Source organism: Macaca mulatta, chromosome 11 (genome assembly GCF_049350105.2).
Source record: "Macaca mulatta isolate MMU2019108-1 chromosome 11, T2T-MMU8v2.0, whole genome shotgun sequence".
Lineage (NCBI taxonomy): Eukaryota > Metazoa > Chordata > Mammalia > Primates > Cercopithecidae > Macaca > Macaca mulatta.
The window spans coordinates 31987784-32011300 of NC_133416.1; the positions used below are offsets into that span (position 1 = coordinate 31987784).

A 23517-nucleotide genomic window follows, 5' to 3' on the forward strand; every position below is an offset into this window, starting at 1 on the left:
TGGGTGCTATTACTATTCCCATTTTATACAGATGAGAAAACAAGCTTAGAGGAATCATGATCACGTTTAAGCCAGAATTTGAATGCAGGCCCTCTGACTTCAGGGGCAGGCTGTGACCCACTACTACACTGTGAATTACTTGACATAAAGAATATAATATGCTTAGAATAGTGACTGAAATATAATAAAAATGCAATAAAAGTTTTGATGTAGTTAATGATAAAATAGCATTAATGAATACAATAGTATTTATAAAATATTAAAACCTATTAAATGCTTAATGTGAGATATTCCATTTTGTTAATTGGCAGTTAACTCTTTGGGGGCAGACACTGAGATTCACTTATTTTTATAGCTTTAGATTTTAGTAGAGCATTTATGGCAGAGGGGCTGTATGAATATCTATCAAATGAAGAATGATTCCATTGGAATCATCAGTACTACAAAGAAAAGTTAAGATATATTCAACTGGTCTAAGCAAAAACATATCTAGAACACAGATTGATGCCACTTTTTGGCCTTCTATACTACAGGTACATTCCTTATTATTGGCAAGCCTTCACAAGACTCTTATCTTAAACCATGTAGAATATAAAGAATTGTGTTGTATTTTTGTTCTTATTGAATAGTATTTATCAAGCACTCATCTCCTTCCCAAATTGGGCGGAAGACACAGTGAACGATTAAGGGCTGCTTTCCCCTTAACTGAATCAAAATCGCATGCTGCAAAGTCTTAAGAAAGCTGTTAGGCATTTGGTTTGAAGGAATCAAAGATTATGAAATTCACTTCTAATGATATGTGTTTTAAAATTTCTAGTACAATATCATAAATAAAAAATACTCATTCCCTCATAACATTTTGGTTTATGATACTGCCTTTTAGGAAAGCTCATACTTATAGAAGAAGAATGAGCTTTCCTGAAAGGCAATATCATAAACCAAAATGTTAATTTTAGCAAGTTTACTAAAATCTCCACTGTAAAAATGAGAAAATCAGGGGGCAAAAAAAGCTTCGTGTCTTGTTCAAGGTGAGTCAACCAATAAATGGCAGAACCAAGACTTGGTCTCCTGATTCAGTGACATTTTCAAGCATCTGAAAAGAAAAGTGGCCTTGGAACAATGACATTTGAATAAGACAAGAGAACAGACAAGCTTCAGAACAGTTCAAACATTCAGAGCTAAGTGGCATTATGTAATCACACACATTTGAATGTCCTTTCTAGTTTCTAAATCGTTGTTCTTTTCCCAAGGACAAATTTTCTTGAGATTGCTTCCATTTTTAAATTGAAGAAAAAAGAGCAAATGAAAGAAGTTAACTACAATCATGCTACTGAACATCATACTTTCACGCAAGTCAAAAAACATTTCTAGAAAAGTGTTATAATTATGTTTAATAACACACATTTAGACATAGATGCAGTGATAAATGATTACTACTAAAATCCTGAATATACTCAAGTCAATATTTCACATTTAAACTATGAAGTTTGCAACTGAAGGTAAACCACTGTAAACAAGAGTACATGTGTGGACATTTGCTCTCATCCAACCTTCTGTGCGGCTGTTTTTAAAGCTGAAGTAATAACATCCCTTGTCCCATGCGGATCTAATGGTCTGCACGTAAAAGACTGTCTCTCTGGAACTATCAATGCTGGTGACAGACGGCAGGTCTCATAGGAGGAAGTCACGTGCAATAGTTACCTAGGCATGTAAAGGACTCTCTCCGCCACCACGAAACCCACCCTAAAGAAGAGATTGCTGGCTGGAATGAACGGGAACACCAGGAACAACAAGCCGACTAAAACCTCCTTGTGCTCCAGTCTCTGAAACACACAATAGTGAAGGATACATTAACTTCTGTTGAATTCCACATCAGGCAGCATTTAACCATCTCCTTCATTTTCAGGTTCTCAATGAAGAAATGAATAAATTAGACCAATATAAACCTATTGACCGGCATGCTGAATTTAACAGAGAAAGCCGATAGGCTAAAATGGCTGGCGTGTCAAAACACACACATGTACCCCGACACACATTTGCCACCCAGAAACGTGGATATTGGCACAATAGAGTCAGTGACCGCTGTTTGTTGTTTAGGGCTGGCTTTGGAGCAACCCTGCCTCTGGGTTCTGGCTCCATTCAGAAACCCTGTCTTTCCAGACACCCCATTCTCAAAGAGCAAAGCAGCTGGCTAATATCAAACACAGTAAGGCACTGCAGAGAATGTAATTATTTCTTCCCAAAATATAATATATTTTCTTTAAAAAATTCACCAGGAGAAGCAAAGTTTAACATCAAGAAAATCAAATACTAATGATAAAATTTGGGACGCCAAGAGAGAGAGAATCATTTGAATTGTAGTGTACCTTCACACCTCTCAAATTAGGCTGGCAAGCAAGTATTTACTCCATCGATTTTTTTGAATAAAAAATCATTATAATAATTCATTAAATTGACAAAGAACTTTCTCTGTTATTATATATATTTATTTGCAAAGATTGTTCTGTCACTTATAATTAACAGAAAAAAAACTTCTGTTTATTACTGATAATATGTTGCAATGACATTGTAAAAACTCATTTGTATTTCCATGTGTACTTATGGTATAGACATATTTGAAGAGAGTTATATCTAAAACAGATCTTAATGTACTGGAGAATATGTACTTTTTAAGTTTAAGAAAAAAATCAAATAGACTGTCCATATTTCAACTTCTAATGTTCCCTTTAAGCATTTTAAAGTCTATTACTTTTAATAATTGGAAAAGAATAAGTAAAAGAATTTCATAAATATAAATAAAATTCCCTAATAAAAGCTACAAATAGTTTAACTATACAAAGTATAAAGATTTTAAACATCTTGGGATACTTGTCACCTTGATGTTATTAAAATCTTTGTTTTACTGACTAAAACATATAGGGTAATATAATTTCTGAGAGTGATTCCATATGATTGGACAGTTGCCCTTAAATAATTAATGAGTCTATAAGTAATGATCTCATTTTGACCTAAAGGAACCAGAATTTAAAGGAAGAAAAAAATAGATTATGCAACAAACCTTCAACTCATGATCTACCAAAACTGACCAAAAAGGGTAAAGAAAAAAAGAATGAATTCATTTTATTTAAAAGCTGCAAACTCTCTTTCTAATTTAGACTATACTTTGAGTTTAGAAAGTACATTTCAATTTGAGAATTTAAACTGTACAGTTTATTTATTTGTTTACATTTAAATTTTTATTTTCGATTTGGGGTACATGTGTAGGTTTATTACAAGGGTATATTATGTGATGCTGAGGCTTAGGCTTCTATTGTTTCTGTCACCCAGAGAGTGTATATAATACCCAATAGGAAGTTTTTCAGCCCTTGCCTCCCTTTCCCCTCTCTCTTTTTGGAGTCTCCAAAGTCTATTGTTCCCATCTTTATGTCTGTCTGTACCCAAGGTTTAGCTCCCACTTATAAGTGAGAATATGTGGTATTTGGTTTTCTGTTTCTGTGTTAATTTGCTCAGGATAATGGCCTCTAACGGCCTCCATGTTGCAGTAAAAGATATGATTTTGTTCTTTTTTATGGCTACTTAGTATTTCATGGCGCATATGTACTACCATTTCCTTATCCAATCCACTGTTGATGAGCATCTAGGTTGATTCCATGTCTTTGCAATTGTGAAAAGTGCTGTGATAAACACGTAAGTGCAGACATCTTTTTGGCAGAATGATTTTCCTTTGGGCATATACCCAGTAGTGGGATTGCTGGGTTGAATGGTAGTTCTACTTTTAATTTAATGAAAAATCCCCAAACTTATTTCTGCAGTGGCTGAACTAATTTGCATTCCCACCAACACTATATAAGCATTACCTTAAAGTACATAATTTTTTAAAATCTTCACAAGAATCCTGCATATCAAGAGCAAGTATTTCTTCTTATAATTGAAAACAGATCCCAAAGAACCAATGTCTTGTCAAATGTTCCTCATTTACTCTGAGCTTGTTATTTAGTATGTTGCTGTTCCCTTTTTATAGGTACACTTTTATAGAGATAGTTGATCACTTCTTTTGACGCTTCGAAAGCTAAAATACCTTTTACAAAATTATTCACGTCTTCCCAAAGAAGCTTCTAAAGAGAATGTAATACACCCTAGTAATTCATCCTAAGAATTAAGAGTGCAGGTATAGACAGAACAATGATCAGGCTGTTATCCATGTTCCTAGATACCGTTTTACCCAATGAGCCACCTCATAGCCCCTCATCAAGGTTATTGGGAAACAGCCCTCACTGGGGAGCTGAAAGAGGCTTCTCTTTATATCCCCAGCATCACACCTTCTTACCCTTCCAAGCAACACACCTTCCTCACTATGGTGTATGTTCACTTCTTTTTTTTTTTTTTTTTTTTTTTTTGAGACTGAGTCTGGCTCTTTCACCCAGGTTGGACCAGGTCGGGAGGCGCCTTCATCTCAGTCGTGGGTGTCAGTTGGGAGCACAGCCAACCTCCCTGCCTCCCCCTCACTCACCGAGACCCGTAGTGAGCAGGATGCCCATGGCACTGATCACAGCTGGGGATGTGGAGATGGGGGAAGAGTCAAGGAGCAATCAGCCTCCCGCAGAAGTCTGATGTGCACATGGAAAAGCCACAGGGCTGTGTGTTCATCTGTTCCTCCACCAGGTTCTTCGGACACCAGCACAGTCTTTATTTCCTTCATGACATCATTCTAGTTGTAATTACGTGTGTAACTGGGTGTTTACTGCCTTTATTGTCTGTCTGCCTCACCAGAATGTGAGCTCCATGAGCACAGAGCACTCGTCACTTGTGTTCACTGGTGCACGACTTGTGCTTAGCTCAGTTCCTGGTGTGAGTATTTGCTGAATAAATCAATTAAGTGAATAAATGTATCAGGCAGTATACAGAGGAAAAAACTGGGTAGAAGAAGGGGAGTAGGCAGAGAGGGCTTTTTGGTGGAGGTGACATCTGGGCTTGAAATATCAATAAATGTTTACAAGGAAGGCAAATTTGGGAGTGAGGGGTGGTCACAGCTAGACACATTCTTGGGAGAAGATATGTAATGTGCAAAGCAGGGAATAAGACTGGATATGTCAGCAGGTGGCAGATAATGAGCGTTTTGCACATTTTGCTATGGAACTGACCTTCGCCTAAAGGCAGTGACTAAAGGGTCCCTTATGCATAGAAAGAAAAGTGAGTGAGTGTTCAGGGTCCACGTCCAGACTCGGGTAGTGACCCTGCCACCAACACACAAATGGTACTTGGACAGGCAATATTATCCCTTCCATTGTCAAGGTGCCTCAACTATAAAGGGAGGCAAGTATGCCTGAGCGTTGAATGCAGTTGGGTCATTACAAAGATGTCTTGAGAACCTGAAGTCCATTTTTTGGGAGTTGTGAGCTGTGAGCTTACACATAGCCCACCACCCTATCCTGCTAATCTTGTGGGGTGTTTTCCTTTGTTTTAAAACAGGAAATTGAAGACAGTGGCGCCGTGCCTAAACTCAATAAAGTTTCATTATTTTATTTCATTTTGAGAAAATTAATACTCATGAAAAAAATTCTATTTTCAAATTAAATGGATGACAGTACTCTTTGTCTTTCCTCATCCCCATTCAGTCGAGAGAGATTAAAAATATTCAAGAACAACATACTTATTTGAATAACAAGTCAATCTGCCAAGCAGAGAGCTGTAAAGTTGGGAAAAAAGTGCTTCATGGACATGGCTAAATTTTCTAGAATGAGGCAGACTGGGAGGGAACCCGATTCTGTATCCCGTGGATCACTGATGTGACAAAATTGGCTAAATAATTTATAGCTTCTTTTAGCCTAATAGATTCATATGACACCCTAACAAAGTACGAGGAGAAAAAAGAGGAAATTCATGGCATTTTCCAAAGTACACATGGGCATTCCTTTTTAGGACAAAGAACAAAGGGAAATTCACTTATTCCCAAAGATACTAGGGAGGGAAGAGATAGGAGAATTAGGACAGCAAATAATACAGCCATTATAACACATGACATTTTATTAACTGCAACTTCAGACAAAATAATTTACTTCTCTGAGCTTTAATTTGGTGATCAACTAGACAAAAGAAAAGGAATTGATACCTATATACGTGTTATATCTGTAGGAAAAATGTGTGATAGATTTGCTATTATAGGTGTTAGGTTTGATTTTTCTTTTCTGGTTGGGAAGAAGAGAGAAAAGCATCCCCCTGGGCTGAAAGGAGGTGAAAATCCTGTTTAACACCCAGCTGGGGGTGCTGAGAGGGTCGCTCAGTCACCATCGGCACAAACACACATCAGGCCAAGCAGCTAAGGGAAGAGCAGGGCTTTTCTCGGAGCGGTAAATTGCCTCAGAGGAAATCCAGCTACTGAACCTGTCTGGCCTAGTAGCTTCTGGTTTATCCCCTCCTCTTCATACTTTCAGTTCATCTTTCAAAGTGCAGTTCACAGACAAAGACATGCGCGTGTGCGTGTGTGCACACACACTTTGATACACATGTATGCACCCTGGCCAGCAGTGTGTGAGTGTTAATAAAAACAGGGTTCCTTCCTGCCCAGTTCAATACAGACGATACACACTGCAGGCTGTTCCCTTCCAGAGAGGTGGAAAATAGGCTTATTATAGTAATTATTGTCATTATTACTATTTTTTTCTCGCCTCTAACCAAGTTTCAGAGAAATGGCACATTGCATTTAGGGCACAAGTGTGTTCACATGATTCTAAGTATTGCACAGCTATATTTCAATCCTAAGGATTTATTTGGCAGCCCTAGGATCTAGCTGTCTGCCTCCAATTTATCAATCCACAGGGAAGCTGATGACAGTAAAGCTCCCCTCTTCAGCCCTGGGGTTAAGGCATTTGCCGGCCTGACAGCTAGTATGGCTGAATACTTACTAGGCTCTCCTTTTTATATCTGTTTTTGGGTCTACTTCCTCTGTTAGACTCTGGATTCCTTGATGGTAGTCACCAATGCATATTTAAATTTATCTAGATTCCTGGCACAACACCCCTACTGCTATCTACAGGAAATGTAACTGTCAGCCTCTATTTGAGCAAATCCAGGTCTCAGGTTTATTTCAAATATTGTGAACTTTGAATCCACAAAAGCCCTTATGTTTACTGAGGCTATCAAGGTTGAAGATAATACAGACTGCATCTGACGGATGGGAAACTGACTTCATCTTCAACATTCTAACTCAGAAGCCAAGAAGAACGCTTTCAAGACCAGCATGGGCCATGCAAAGCTAGAGGAACAGAAAGCGCCTGGCTGTTTTTGGGCAACTGGATTCTGCCTGAGAGCTGCACAAATGTGCCTTTATCTCACTCCCTCTGGGAAGCTGCACTGAGCCCTAAGCTGCCCTGTTGCCTACCTGGATTTCACTGCTGTGTCTGCTTTCATTTAAATTTTAACAGCCTCTCCCACCTCCAACTCTGGCAGTGGCCAGGCTCACCTATCTACAGGCACAGCTTCCGTTGGATTTCTCTCCATGGCGACAGCTCTCAGCAGGTGCTGGGTGGCTGTTCCCCCCCTCCGCCCCTTCAAGCCATCTGGTAGGTGTCACCATTGCATGTGGCTTCTCTAATACTACCCATATCATTGCACATGGTCCTTTCATAAACTCTCTTCAATCACCTTACTGACCATACCACGTGTTTCCTGCCAGGACTCTGATGGATTGACCAGCAGAGTGAGAACACGGGGACAGGGAAGAACTGTGGACTCCAAAAAAGGATCAGAGCTTGGGCTGGTGTGAGCTGCTAGGAGCCGGCTCCAGCACACCCCTGGCTTGGTCCTGTACATCACACTCTTTGCATTACGTTTCAGCCCTTGAGCGAAGCACCCTGTTTAAGGCCATTGAGGCTATAAAAATTTTTAAATGTTATATCGATATAGTAAAGAACAACATCAATCTGAGAGAGCTCTGTTATCTGGCAAATGGGGTTGAAACCAATCTCTCAGTAGCTGGAGAAGAGGAAGTTTTGAGTGTTTACTGCTATGACAATGATTAAATGCAACAGACTACTTCTTATGACTCAAACAAGATCTAGAATCTGAGCTCCACGACTGTAATGTGGGGACAAAGGGAATCCTGCGGCAGTCTTATGGGTAAAAAGAGTAAGGAAAGTTAAAGCCGATTCTCAGAGCCTGTTACAGCAGCCACACACCTTGGTGAGAGGGACCCTGATTCAGGCCCCAGCGGTCACAAGGCCACACTGTGAGATGTTTAGGGACAGTCCTCCTGTGACATGAGCACAACCCACATCTGAAATGTAGACATGGAAAGGTGCAATTTACATTTTTTTCCTCTTGTCTGAAAATAATGTGATACACTGAGTTGGGACAGAAAATGGCTCAGGTTCGGGATCTCAACAGTAGAGCTGCCAACCCACACTCTCTAGTTGGCTCAGGCTGGTGATATCATTTCCTCACTTTCATGAGCTCTAAAATTTACTCATAAATGCACAGGGAGTAAATTTTTAAAAGGGGAAATGAATGAAGGAATTATACGCCCTCAGAGACAAAAGTAGACTTGTATACTTGATGTCTTCCCCAAGCCAATTTAAACATTGCTTTTTCCCATGCCAAACCTTCTTTGCCAAGAGGCACTGCCAGATGCACTAATGAACAGAGCACCGAAGGCCGATTAAAATCAGAGGATTTATAAACTGACATTTTAGATTTCTGGTCTTTGGTTCTGAACTTCATTTTTTTTTTTTTGCACAGAGCCTTTTGTTTGATTTGTTTTTAATCAACAGTCTGATCCTTCTTGCAAACACCAGTTCCTGAGATTAAAACGTCTTATCTCACAACAGCAATTACCTTTCAGAGTTAAGTGAGGAAGAATCATGAAGCTCTCTGATTGCTTTACTCTAATTGAGAATAAACTAATTCCTAACTCTACATGGAAATGTAAGTTATATTCTGCTTAAGTGTGTATTTAAGTGTTTAAAAAAGAAAAGCAAAAAACTTTTAGAAGGCGCTTTATTGAAAAATATCAGTCCAGTGCAAAAATTTCTATTCACTTTAAATTAAGCAAGCACTAGTGAGGAGATAAGGGAATTAAGTAAATTAGAAAAATGTTAGTGAATACATATTTTCCTCATTAGAATGCAACTATTACAGGAATTTATGATGACATAGAAAAAGTCAGAAATGAACTTTCTTCATTTCTGTGGTTCTGAAAAAAAATGGAAAAGGCATTAGAAAGCTATGCATTAAATTTAAAAAGTGTGACGAAGACTGGAGAGATGGAGGAGAGCTGTAAGCCAAGACATCTTCTAAAGTCTGGTTTAACTTATAAATTATTATATGTGTGTTTCACACAGATGGGGCGGGGGGCCACCCAGTAAGTTGCAAGTGGTACAGGATGGAGGAGAAGCAAATATCTTTCCAGCACATACCATACGCCAGACACTTGACTTAAATGGGCCCACTGAAATCTCATGATAATATTACAAAGTAGGTATAATTATCCCCATTGTTGTGGGTGAGGAAATTGAGGGCCAGAGAGCATGAGAGACTTCTCTTAGTTGATCCAATCAGTAAGAAGCAAGGGTTTCAAACTGAGGTCTGAGTCACTCCAAAGCCTGTCCTCTTCCCACAGTCCAGGTGACTTTGGCATCCAAAGTTAATGCTAAGTGTGGGGAGAAATTTCAGCTTTCTCTACCATCTGATTTCATAGCAGAAACACTGACGACAGATGCATCCCAGGAACTGGAGGTGGCCAAGTGAGACACTGCTGAGGACCTCTAACAGAGGGTGCCATTGGTTTACTTTGCCAGATAAATGCAAGCACAAGATTGCATTCTACACTCTACAGGGATGCAACAGGATCTATGGCACAGAAGACGTATTTCTTGTCAAGTACTCTGAATGCATGTGTGAGTGGTTTGAAATGGTTCATCCACTTACCTTTTTTTAAACAAATTTTTTTTTGAGATAAGGTCTTGCTCTGTCGCCCAGGCTGGAGTGCAGTGGTGCAATCTCGGCTCACTGCAACCTCCACCTCCTGGGTTCAAGCAATTCTCCCGTCTCAGCCTCCCGAGTTGAGATTACAGACATGTGCCATCATGCCCTACTAATTTTTGTTATTTTTTTAGTAGAGACATGTTTCCACCATGTTGGCCAGGCTGGTCTTGAACTCCTGACCTCAAGTGATCTGCCTGGCTCGGCCTCCCAAAGTGCTGGGATTACAGGCATGAGCCACTGCACCTGGCCTCATCCACTCATCTTGACACCCATCCTCTGAAAGAATGGACCTATACATGTCCTCTGATCACAGTGGGATAAAACATAATTTATTTGACTGATCTTAGTCACTGACTTGTAAGTCGATATTATATCTGAGAGAGCTTGAGGGGAGGACAATAATCACTTCTGACATATGACATCAAACACTGCAATGAAACTGCCCTTCTTAGTAAGGAAAGTGAAGGAGCATCCACATTCTAGTGACCACAGGGCTGTAATGAATAAGTTAAGTGGACAGGAAAGTGGGTCAAAGGCCCTCTAAATTTTAAATCTACACACATTCCTAACTTGTTATCATTCTAAGCTTCTCTCTGTAATATTCCACTGTTTATGATGAATTTTTCAGGAATGTAACACTGTGATCATCACTTCATCTTGTAACATATCTGTTATAGTTTTACTCAGGCAGATGGATTTGGAAAATCAAAAGAGTGATTCTGCTCTAAGAGATATATGTCCATGTGCATTGAGATCCAAGCGAGTGGAGTGACTCGGGAGAAAGGGGGGCTTGAGTGAGGTACACCTAGGACCCCCATCTGACACCCATGACTTCAGAGGGAGGCCGTGGCCTGAGGTGCACTAGATGGGTGACTGTGAGAACCAAGAGAGAACATCTGGGCAAAAGCTCAGCCAAGTACTGGGAACCTGTCTGGAGTAGTGGGTGGAGAGAGACAGCCAACTGCATAAGTGTCAGGGCTTTGAAGCATCATGCTTACCACATCCAGCTTTGATTGGCAAAATGGAGATGACTGTGGCAATGCCACAGAATTCTAGGTCAAGAACTCTAACTTAATAAGGGGACCCAGTGTGGAAGGGAGGTAAGAGCGCTAAATCATTTTATTCCCTCTCTAAGGATTCAATTAAGAACCAAGATGGATTTAAACATACAATAAAGCCATGAATGAATCTAGCCTTGATGAAATGGAGGAAAGAAAGGAAAAGGATAAATCAGATACATTTTCATAAATCATTTTGTTCCTAGGAAACTAGGAAATATCCATGCCTGGGAGAAGTGGTCCTCTACCTGTGACTATAGCTTAGATGTTTCTGGTAAGAAGATATCCCTCAGCCAAAGTCTTCTACAGCAGGATGATCCCTTCTTTTCTGTTAAGAAAGTGCCAAAATGTTTTACTTTTTCACAAAGCAAGTCACACTCACCAAAATGCATGATTCATCTATCCACTTGGAATTGTCATAAAGAAGACAGTCCCTTTGTTCTATAATCTCAAATTAATAAGGAGAAAGAGCCATAAAAAAGTACACATAGTTTCACTCTCCTAGAGAAGATCCAAATGTTTTAGAGCAGCACTTCCTAAAGATAATCATCCATCCTACTTTATCAAACTACAGAGATATGTTTGGTTTACTTCAAGGACACTACACATGAATGTAACAAGAAGTATAGTAAGTCTTCTCTTAAGAGGTAAAAGACAGAGGAAAAAAAGATGAGATTTACTTGCATGATTGAACTTCTAGAGGAATTACTATTCATGGTAGAGTTGATTCCTGTTATCTGTTAATGTACCCATCCAAAATCAAAATATCTTCTATAATCAAAACATGTTGCATCTCACTGGACAATATCCATACCCCTGCTTCTGAAATATATGGTCCTAAAAGCCTGATGGATCATTTTGTTTCCACAAAGATGGTTAAAAGGCTCTTTTCACAAATAACTGACATGATAGAATAACTATCTTCCTTCACTTTGAACTGTGTTTTCAAACAGCCTACCTGCCACAGCTTAAAAGCACGAATTTAATGTACTAATGAAATGTGGCACAGGATGGAAACAAAGGTCCCTATGTTTGGAAATGGTATAAAATGCTTGTAATTTTCTGAGTTCAGACATGCACACACCTGTCTTCATCATTTCAGAGCATGGGAGATGCATGCATAAAAAGACTGATGTTCACCAAATCACAACAGCTCAAAGATCTCAAGTGTATAGAAAAGAGAAGGTTTACACGATCTATATGAAGCTTGACATACAGATAAAAGTAAGAACTTAATTCAATAGTCACTAGCTGGGAGTTATATTTTTCTTGGAAAAGTCTCACAAGGGAGTAGAAAATAAAATGTTTTAGACAAAGAACTAACTTGTTTCCTCAACAAGCCTTGGCATTAAATTATTCCCCAAGTGAAGACATTGTCATTGTGAGGACCAAAATCTATAATAGGCAGAAAAACAGGGCTCACTGGCCAAAGTCACCCAAAGCAGAAGGAATTGTGGTGGACTGGAATGGAGAGAATTTTCAAACCAATGCCAGGGAAGCTGCCATTCATACGTGTTCTTCCCAATTAATCACTTTTTCATACCAAATGCCAGAGTCCTGGGTTATAAGCTAACAGGGCCAATTTGGCCATTTAAAGTTGCCAGGTTCTTCTGTAAATACTGGTGGCCTCTGGCAATTGAAAGCAGATGGGATACAAAAATGAGAGCAAGTCTGAGAAGAAGTTCTGTTAAAAGTGCAGCCATTTCTTTAGCAGTCACACACTGGCTTCTCAGGAAGCTCCAGGAAGTCCTTTCTCTGTCCTCCAGCTCTCCTGTAAGAACCTTCCAAGAAAGGTTCCCGCTGAGGTGAATGTAACACCGTCCCGAGGCAGCCACATCTTACTTTCTACTTAGATAAGGTCAAGAAAACTCCATCGAGTGCCTTCTTTTAAAGCATGTTAAGCAGGTGAAGGCATAAGTTTTTAACTTATTTCAGTTAAAAGAAAAAATACATGTGGAGAGATATATATGGTGCTACTTTGGTCTTGCTTTGGAAGCTGCCACTTATTAATAATATACCAATGAAGGAGTTCTTCTAGGTGACACTTGCCTCCCCGAACTGTAACATTTCATGAATGGCCTTGCAGGGTTCCTCATCCATCATGATTCCCAGCAGTCACAGACACTGTTGTATCAAACATCTATATACACATTTCTAATTACAGCCTCCATAGAATGAAAAATGCAATTGGTTTCAAGTTCTTAGGTTACTGTTGCCTTGTTGGAAACTATAACTTTAAAAGGAATAGTTTCAAAGGAATGCTTTTTCAGGTGGTATTGCTTAAAAGGTAATAATATGAAAATGTTTTTGTTGATGCTGGGGTGGCGGTTGTTTTTGGAGGTACAAAGAAGGCAAACAAGGAAATGTGTAAACATTGCCCAAAAATGAACTCTCAAGGTCCAGTGACCCAGGCACCTTTGTATATCAAAGTCGATACTTCCCAAAGTACGCTGCAAGAACACTTACCCACAAGTTTTCCAAATTCAAATAAGTTTGAGGAATGCCATTTATGATACACCCCTTTTGGAAACTCACAAGGCTTAGAGCAACATAAAAGCTTTGTGAAGCCCCCCAGTAAAGAAATATGTTTAACTTTTTGAAACCTAGTGCTTGTGAAATGCAGAACTGCAGAATCTTTATTTAGAGTAACCTTACTTAATGGTCTGTATGATGCTGTGACATATTTTGAGAAATGCTGGTACAAACTGCTGTAGCAGAATGAAGTTAAGAAAGGTTTTCACTTTAGGAGTTTCTATAACCTACCCCCCAAAAATCAACCCACTGTCTGGCAAACACAATTTCACTGATCTCAACTATAGTCATCACGCTACAGTTGAAACACATTTTCTGGGGCCAGGCGCGGTGGCTCACACCTGTAATCCCAGCACTTTGGGAGGCTGAGGCAGGTGGATCGCCTGAGGTCAGGAGTTCAAGACCAGCCTGACCAACATGGTGAAACCCCATCTCTACTAAAAATACAAAAATTAGCTCGGCATGATGGCAGGCACCTGTTATCCCAGCTACTTGGAGACTGAGGCAGGAGAATCGCTTGAACCCGGGAGACAGAGGTTGCGGTGAGCCGAGACTATACCACTAAACTCCAGCCTGGGCAACAAGAGTGAAACTTGGTCTCAAAAACAAAACAAACAAACAAACAAAAACATTTTCTGCTGCTCAGCCCTTTGTAGAGATGAAGAATAGCTGATGGTCATTTTCTACATTAAAAATCACTATACCTATACATTTAGAGAACTTTGTTAAGCCATCTATCTGCATAGTCTTGACTCTAGCTGAGATAAATCCTGAGCACAGGAAGGTTTCTTGGCATCGTTAAACCATATCAGTGTTTATAAGGATAATATTCTCATGGGTAAGGTGGATGCAATGGAAGTGGAGAAAACCAAGCTCTTCAAGGCAGCCCAGGTCGTCTTATATCTTTATTCTCTATACTCTTAATGTTGTTTGAACCAGTAAGTGCTCAATTAAATCTCTAATGTTTTATCTTACTGTTTACCACTATGTTTTTCCTCTCCAAATGCACTGTCCTTTACTTACATATTCCCTACATATTTCTTCTGCTTGTTTCAAAAATGTCTGTCAGTTTTTAAGATCATTTTCCATTTCCATCACACCACGGGGTATGTGGCGGCTCACTCCAGTTAGTCATGCAATTAGTCATGCCTCTGCCTACAAGAGACACAAAGTACCAGGAGCAGGCAGGCAGATGACGAAGGGAACCATCAGACACTTCCACCCCAATTCACGTGCTTTGTCAAAGCACTCTAGAAAATTTTCCCATCCTCATTGTGGTTCTCTTGGAAAAACCTGGTCACTGATTATTCATTCGTTCAACAGATATGTTTCATTGCCATCTGAAAAGATAGTCTCTTTGGGCACTGTACTTACTTAGAGGCAAACACTTAAAGAATTTAGCAATCAATCACTCCCATCTCTTTTGTATTTTCCAGGTACTAGTCTAGGCTCTTGGGAAAACATCAGTAAACAAAACAGATGAGAGAGAGAGAAAATCCTGAGGAAAAGAGAGAAAGAGACCATGAGAGAGTGAGTCAGTGAGCCTGGTAAGGGGTATCTGTTATATACAGATTGTGGGCAAGAAACGGAGTGCAATTCTAAACACAATGGTAGGCTGCACTGAGAAGGTGGCAATCAAGCAAGTCTTGGAGAAGATGAAGGAGTTGGCCACAACACTCATTTCACAGTAGAAAATGAGTTAGGAAGTAGCGAGGGAGATAATGGAGTGGGCACTGGATAGGACCAGCACATGTAGAACTTGTCAGGTCACTATAAAGGTGATGACTATTATTACTGTCAGAGAAATAAGGAGCCATCAGAAGATTTTAAACACAAGAAGGGCATGATCTGACTTACATTTTAAAGTAATCACCCTGGCCACTGTGTTGAGGACTAGACTGGACCTTGGCGCAAGGGTAGAAGCAGGAAAAATGGTTAGAAGGCTATGGCAATAATCCAAATGAGAGATGACAGTGGCTTGGACAGGGTAAAAAGCAGTGAAGGTGTTGAGAAGCCGTCAGTGTCTAGATGCATTTTGAAAATATGCTTGACAGAATTTTCTTGATGGATGAAATATGAAATTCTAGACAGAGAAAGAGAAAAAAGGAAACCCCCAAAATTTTGGCTGAGGTAACTAGCAGAATGCACTGAGATGAAAAATGCTATTGAGGCAACACACTGAATGGGTAAAGTCAGAAGTTAATTTCAGAATGTTGAATTTGAGATAATAGTATGGAGATGCATGTATATAGATGACACTTTCCTTCTTGAACAACCCTAGGTCCTACATATATTATTTCACTTATTTTTATTATATTACAGGTGAAAAATAATTTTTAATACTCATCAATGTTTTTGCTATGTAATAATGTAGACATATAAACATTAAAGCTCATATTACAAACTTGTTTTCTTTCTAATACTCTATGCTTCCTCCTTAGCCAATGCACATGTAAAAATAAGGAATTTTAGACTTTTTTTTTTGATGGAGGGATGATTCTTCCCAGGGTTGTATTTATCACCCTTGCACTCCCTTTATAGGCTCCTCGGGCATTGCACTTAAGCTAATCTTAACCTAAAGAATCTGACAATCAATTGTTATAGTCTCCTCTGTATTTTCCAACTCAGTAAACACTTTCCAGTAGGCTTTTTGTCTAAAGGGACTTGTTTTAGCTGCTTTTATCTCTGGGACTCCTAACTGCATATTTCAGGCTTTTCTCAGAACAAGATGGAAAAACGTGTGCTCCTTTAAATAGAAATGTCATGTTCTGGATGGAAATGGAAAGGACAGAATGCTTCTAGATGTTACAAAAATATCTTCTGACCTTTGCAACAGTTTAAAAGCAATCAGAAGCATTGTCTGCTAAGTGTTAAATGAGCTGTTTTTATGAAAATATGAATCATTATGAGAAATAACAAGTATAAAAAGTAAGATTCCTTCTCAAAAGGTGGCATTTGCTCTGAGTAAAGGCAAATAATAATATAGACTATGAAATCTCACTGAGAATCACAAAGCATCCAAATCAGGAAAAATAAACTAAAGCTGTTAGTGATGTCTGATAGCTTCTTCTTCCATTATACATATATCTAAGACTCACTAATAAACTCAGTGAGTCTTCCAACTGAGGGGTAAATAAAAGAGGGGTAGGTAAGTCATTTTCTTATTAAATATGTAAAAACGTAATTGCCCTGTGAAGGCAAAGGAAAAGACAAATGATTTAGTGATGTGTAAAATTTTGCCTGGCCTAGATCAAAAGCCAGGCAGAGCACTCCAGGTACAACTGAATGGTATGTTACACATGACATGAGGAAAGAGGATTTGTAAAAGTTTCAGCTCCAGAACAAGGAGAATACTTTTACAGATACCATATTAATAATTGACAAAAAGGCAGGTCTTGGTAAGACTGCTCAAGGGCCACTGATTTTCAGGTAGCTGCTGAACAAAGGGTTGCATTTCTAGTGTCTACTTTGTTCTAATCCCTGACACTGAGGGGAATGGAGAAATCCAGCGATGGTAGCATAATGTTTTTTTTTTTTTGAGACGGAGTCTCACGCTGTTGCCCAGGCTGGAGTGCAGTGGCGCGATCTCGGCTCACTGCAAGCTCTGCCTCCCGGGTTCCCGCCATTCTCCTGCCTCAGCCTCCTGAGTAGCTGGGACTACAGGCGCCCGCCACCACGCCCGGCTAATTTTTTGTATTTTTAGTAGAGATGGGGTTTCACTGTGGTCTCGATCTCCTGACCTTGTGATCTGCCCGCCTCAGCCTCCCAAAGTGCTGGGATTACAGGCTTGAGCCACCGCGCCCGGCCGCATAATGTTTTATGAACAGCAACAACAAAAATTATTTTTTTCTTAAATCCTGCCTATTTTTGCAAAATTTTTAAATACCACTAAAGACATCCATAATCTTTCTAAAGTCTGGAGCTTTAGGTGATAGCTGCAATAGCCATTTGTAAATAAGTCACTAAATTTCCCATTCTTCCTTCCCCTTGATAAGTGTTCAGTTTTAACAGAGTGATTTTATGTTATATTCTGCTCTTCTGTTACATTTGAACATACTAACTTCCCAAACTATGCTTCTGCACTTAAACTCTGCATTTAAAAACGTGTTACTACTATTACCTCTTATGTCAAGAAGTTAAAGAAGCTCCCTGTCACTCAAGGTAGAGGATGAAGGGAGGTGGAGAGGAGAGCATTAACTTTTATAAGCAACAGTAATATCAAACATAGATTCTGGTCATGGAAGCATGGCTGGACTTTGATATGTATCGACTCAAGAAAAGGCAGTCAACTGGAGTTCTTTTTATAAAGGCTGATATTCCTACAAAATGGAGACAGGATCCCTCATTGTACTCCTGGGTTTAAGCTGTGACAATTTCATGATGCTGGAACAACACAGGGCTCCTCATGTGCTGGCCTCCGTACTGAGTGTTTCATGTGGCTTGCCCTGGTCCAACCACAGTTGGTGCAGGGAGGATCAGAGAGGGGGCTCACGCAGCTGTGCAGTGGCAGAGTCTGGCCTCAGACTCAGGTTAGCGCTAATCACTCCCCTCCACAACCTCCCTTCCTCCCAGCCTCAGGACTATCATTCTGGAATCTGGGCAACACAACTCTACATCAATGCAGGGGCCACCCCCAACACAGTGGGGACTGACTTCCACTTGAGGTTGGTAGTAAATTTGAAGTGAACTAAACGAATTATTGAATTTACTGTGAGACTACCAAATGAAATCAAATGACAATCACAAGTCTGATACAGTATGTATCACATATGGCAAAGCAATGACATAAAAGTATATGGGAAGGTCAGTACAATGGATACTTGGATATGTTCCAGTTTAAAATGAGGTACAGATCCAACTTCTCTATTTTCTAACACTGCATCAAATGAAGTGGTCAGCTCATTTTCAAACTCTCATCAGAAAGATGATACGAAGGAAAATCTCACCTTTGGAGCATGGCCGATGGGCCCAAGTTGTCTAAAACTACTGAGCTGGAAAACTGCGACCCACAGAGCAGAACATTATCAGCACAAGAAAAAGGTGGCAGGTGGAGAAGCCAGCTGAGAGCAGGAAGAAGAGGCTGCATCAACTGTGCTGGTCAAGTCTCAGACAGAACAGCATCTCATACGATGGCTACTCTGATGGCACTAGTGGTCAGGGTGAGAAGGACCATGGCAAGGCATCATCAGGGTCCATTTATCGAATACTGCAGTGGTCTCAAAGCAGAACAAGCTGGATGGGTTGTAAATGGGCTAGAAAGATTGGACGTATAAGAGCATGAAGAGGATTTGCATGAATTGAGGTTACAAAAAGAATAGAGAATGTGCTGTTTGTAGAGAATGGGAACTGAAAAAAGGAATGTAGGCCTGAGGGAAAAAGAAAAATCCGTGTTGGCATAAAGCCATTCACTATTAAATGCAATCTTCATTCCCCAAGTTCAATTTTATTTTACCATTCAGTATATTAAAACATGATGCTCATTTTACCAGGTTTCATAACTGCTATTCTGGAATTTAGTGATCCTTGTGCCATAATACCATAACCTATTATTTGGCTGAGCTAAATGCAAATAATTTCCAGCAATCAGCAAGTGTGTTCAGTTCAATCATATGGATCTATGGTAGTACAATGTTGTACCCCAGGGATTGAAAAATGTATGTGACAATGATGAAACTGAATAGCTGTGAAAGACTGCATGGGCAGCAAAGCTCTAAATATTTACTACCTTGTTCTTTCTTTTAAAAAAGTTTGCCATTTCTTGGTCTATCCTATTGTATTGTGTTTATTCCCATAAGCTGCTCCAAGTCCCTTTTGGAATGAGGCGAGGATGCCAATAAGCAAATAATCACTTTCCAATAGTGGCTCTTGTTTTGATCTTACCTTCTTTTTGAGACGTGTGGGAATTTTATTTAAAGAGAGATCACAGGCTGACAGTCTCTGCTTATCAGCTCTGTGTGGTGTTGTGGTGAGTAGGTTGATGGGGGCTGTGACATGGACCAGCATGGAGGTAAATTCAGAGCGAGGCTGAGAACAGGCATGAAGGGAGATCCCTGAGATGACGAAGGCCCTCCCTGAGTGCGGAGCGGCATTAGCCCTACCCCACCCCCACCCTCCATTTCCACCAAGTTGTTGCGAGTAGTTACCTCTACCAGTCCGGCTGCAGATTTTTCCCCACATGGACATGAAAATTTGGCTTGTTTCCCAGGGCTCAGTGCTGCAGCCTGTGATTTGTGTTGGTTGCAAAACTACCACCCTACTAAAAATTTAAAAAACAAATAAAAACCAAAACCCTCAAACGTATACCTGTGAGGTGAGGGGAGGGGAGAGACAGGACTTCCACCGCCTAATGTTCATTCTCAAAAGACATCTCATGATTGAGGCGATTACTAAGAAAGTCAGGTATCAGTAGCCCCCTTCTTTTTCTCTCATGTTTTCCTTTTACAAGTATCCTACAAGATTACGAAAGGTATAAAAATACCTTAAAATCTCAAGACACTCTGTGAGAATGTAATAAAGAACCAATACCAAATAAATTACTCTTAAATATAATTTAATGGTGTTTCCTCTGTAATGCAGGGAAACCACATTAGAGAACATGGGAAATTGGGAACTATAAAGAATAGGACTGACTAATGGTATTAACTCCTCTAAATAATCCAAATTAGACTGGCTGCTTTCCTGATATATGTCACTTTTTATTGCAAGTCAACAGTCTGACATAAAGTCTGTAAGAGTCATAAAGAAAAACCCAAGTGCATTTTCAGCCATGGTTCTCCTGGGGCATACACACTCACTATTCATAGCAAATAATGGAATATTCAGCCTTTGTGGCTTAAATATCCATTATCTCTTACCGTACATACATTCCCACAGAGTGATTACCCTCATCACGAAGGGTCAGAGCAAATTAGTTCACTTTAAAATTCATGGTTAAAAACAACTCGAGCCAATAAGAAATTTCTAGATTATTCTCTACATTATGTAATATAAGTTCAAATGACTTTCTAGAGAATGAATGGTGTGTGAATAGAAGGAGGAGACGAAGGAGAGGCACAGAATGAGATAAATTCTACTCTTAAATTCTCAAAGATGCCAACTGAGCTCTTCCGTGATAAATAATAAACTACTGCACAAGGTCTTAAATTTCGTATGCCCTGAAAACAGGACAAACTAGAAACAATCTCTAAATTCATTGTGTGGTTATTTCTAGAGAAAGGAACATTTAGATTCTGTATTCTGCCTCTCCCACTCAATTCTGGACAAGATCTTGTCAAAAGTGAAACATCTACTCTTTGAGTTGCTTACCCACAGAAACAGTTCAACTAGATATGGAAGTGGCCTGGAATAGTCTGAAGTATGTAATGGTGTCTAACATAACTTACTTCTAAAAAAGAAAGAATTCGTTTTTGTTTTCCATAATTATAAAAATGTAGAGGAACAGGTATTCAACAGAGGCCTATGAAAAGCAGGTTGTGGGGGTTGGTTTTGGCAGATGACACACCTGCTGTTTTACATGACTTAATTTGTCTTATATGACTTAATTTGTAGTTTTATAAAGTTAATTATTGAAATGCTAATAAAATGCAATAAGTAAAATACAAATGTATTAGGAAAGAGTATGCTCCCACCTCCACCTATCAGGTGTCCTGGTTGATGATAAAATAGGAAGCAAGAAGAAGGTTTTTGGTAAATTGGAGAAGAAACAAAGATTATAAGCATATATATTGGCCAAAATGACGCAACAAAAGCTGGTTAATATTAGTAAAAAAGGATGGGCGCTGTGGCTCACACCTGTAATCCCAACACTTTGAGAGGCTGAGGCAGGTGGGTCACGAGGTCAGGAGCCTGAGACAAGCCTGGCCAACTTGGCGAAACCCTGTCTCTACTGAAAATACAAAAATTAACCAGGCACATTGGCGGTTGCCTGTAATTCCATCTACTCAGGAGGCTGAGGCAGGAGAATTGCTTGATCCCAGGAGATGGAGGTTGCAGGCAGCCGAGATCGTGCCACTACACTCTAGCCTGGGTGACAGAGCAAGACTCTGGCTCAAAAAATAAATAAAATAAAATAAAATAAAATAAAATAAAAGCAAGATATGCATGTCTTACGAATCTCTAGTGACTCTAAGGCTGTTCTTTTCCTTCAGTCCCCACCTCCTATGCTCCACGGACACACACAAAAGCAGCTAAAGGACCTGAATTCTCTTTTTTTTTTTTTTTTTGAGACGGAGTCTCTGTTGCCCTGGCTGGAGTGCAGTGACACAATCTCGGCTCACTGCAACTTCTACCTTCCAGGTTCAAGTGATTCTCGTGCCTCAGCCATCTCAGCAGCTGGGATTACAGGCACCCACCGTCATGCCCAGCTACTTTTTATATTTTTAGTAAAGACAGGGTTTCACCATGTTGCCCAGGCTGGTCTCAAACTCCTGACCTCAGGTGATCCACCCGCCTTGGCCTCCCAAAGTGCTGGGATTACAAGCGTGAGCCACTGTGCCCGGCAAGGACCTGAATTCCTTCCTCTAGTCTTATTTCCTCCCCTGGCCTGGGCCCACCAAGAAGAAAACTAAACAAAACAGAGCGAGAAGCCAACTGGAAGAAGTATGGCAAAAGAAAGGACGGTAGGCGAAGGCTTAAAAAGATAGAAGTTTGATACTGTTTGGGTGCATGGTATCACACACCGTATCGCACACACTCACTCCTTAATCGCGCTGATATCAACTCATATGGCTGTACCCTGCCCACTTGGCTCCAGTCATCTCAGCCTCCTTACTGTCTATGACGGGTCCAGTACTTTCCTGCCTCAGGGCCTCAGCACTGGCTTTCCCTGCTCTTGGAATGCTCTTCCCCAAACAGCCACATGACTCACCCTTTCACTTCCTTTATGTCTCTGCTCCAATATCGCCTTATCTGTGCGGTGATGTGAGACCTCTTCACATCAACTAATATTTGACATATCAAGACATATTTTTAGTGTTTAAGTGTAAGCTCCATGCAGGTGGGACTTTCATTTTGTTCACTGTGCTAATCACAGCAACCAAAAGGCACTCAATCAATACTAAGACAAGGACAGAGGAAAAAGTAGTGATGCTACAAAGAACGTATTCTCCTTTCAATATAAGCCAAGGTTGTTTTTTATGATTGAGAATCAATCAAAGGCGAAAATAAAAGATAGATTTCCCATGACTCTCTGGACTCACTGCATACGCTTGTTCATCCGGTATTTTTTTCTGGGTAATATATAGCTTTACTATCTCAAGATTTATGGATATAATCAGGGATTATAAAATAATTTCAGCTCGATACTTGCTGATTCAGTACACAACTCATTTGGAAATATTTCAGGTGGACAGACTTGTGCTTATTCTGCTGACATTATTATAAACATTTCATCTATTGTTTCTTTTTAACACAGAACAAAGTCCATAAAGCATGACACCTATGTTCATAAAAGTTTAATCCTCCTGTTTACTGCCTCAGAGTCAAAGCCCTTACCATCATGTCCTTAGTAATTCATCATCGCACACACACAAAACAGGATTATTCCCACTTCGAGAGGTTACTAACTAGTTGGAGAACCTGACTCTAAGGCCTGATTCCTATCTCCCTTCTGGTGTGGAAGCAGATCAAGAAAAGTGAAACCAGGCCACAAAAACATGAGCAAAGCTCTGTCTCCAACCTCTGAAAGAAGAACATGTGGAGAGTGTAAGTGGACAAGAATTGTCAGAGGCTCTAGTTAATCGATTGCAAGAATTTTCAAGATGAAAGCCACCACAGAAGGGTTCAATCTTAACTATCCCCACAGCTGGAATGCTCTGCTAATTTTTAAGGATGCATTAAAGTGATTATGAAGCAAACTCCCTGAAAGAAAAGGATTAACAGCCTTTCACAGAGGAAGCTTCCATTCATTCATCATGTTATCAATGACACTCTGGGGAGGGCCAAGACTTGC

At 39.9% G+C, this 23517-nt stretch overlaps 1 protein-coding gene across 5 annotated transcripts in view; it reads right to left on the reverse strand.

Moving 5' to 3' along the window:
* TMTC1 (transmembrane O-mannosyltransferase targeting cadherins 1) overlaps positions 1–23517 on the reverse strand; it is a 285978-nt gene that overhangs the window by 102468 nt on the left and 159993 nt on the right. For all 5 annotated transcript variants that reach the window (XM_077953180.1, XM_001101625.5, XM_015151352.3 and 2 more), the window contains one exon: positions 1702–1823. In XM_077953180.1, coding sequence (XP_077809306.1) covers positions 1702–1823 — 122 coding nt within the window. The remainder of the gene's footprint in view (positions 1–1701; positions 1824–23517) is intronic.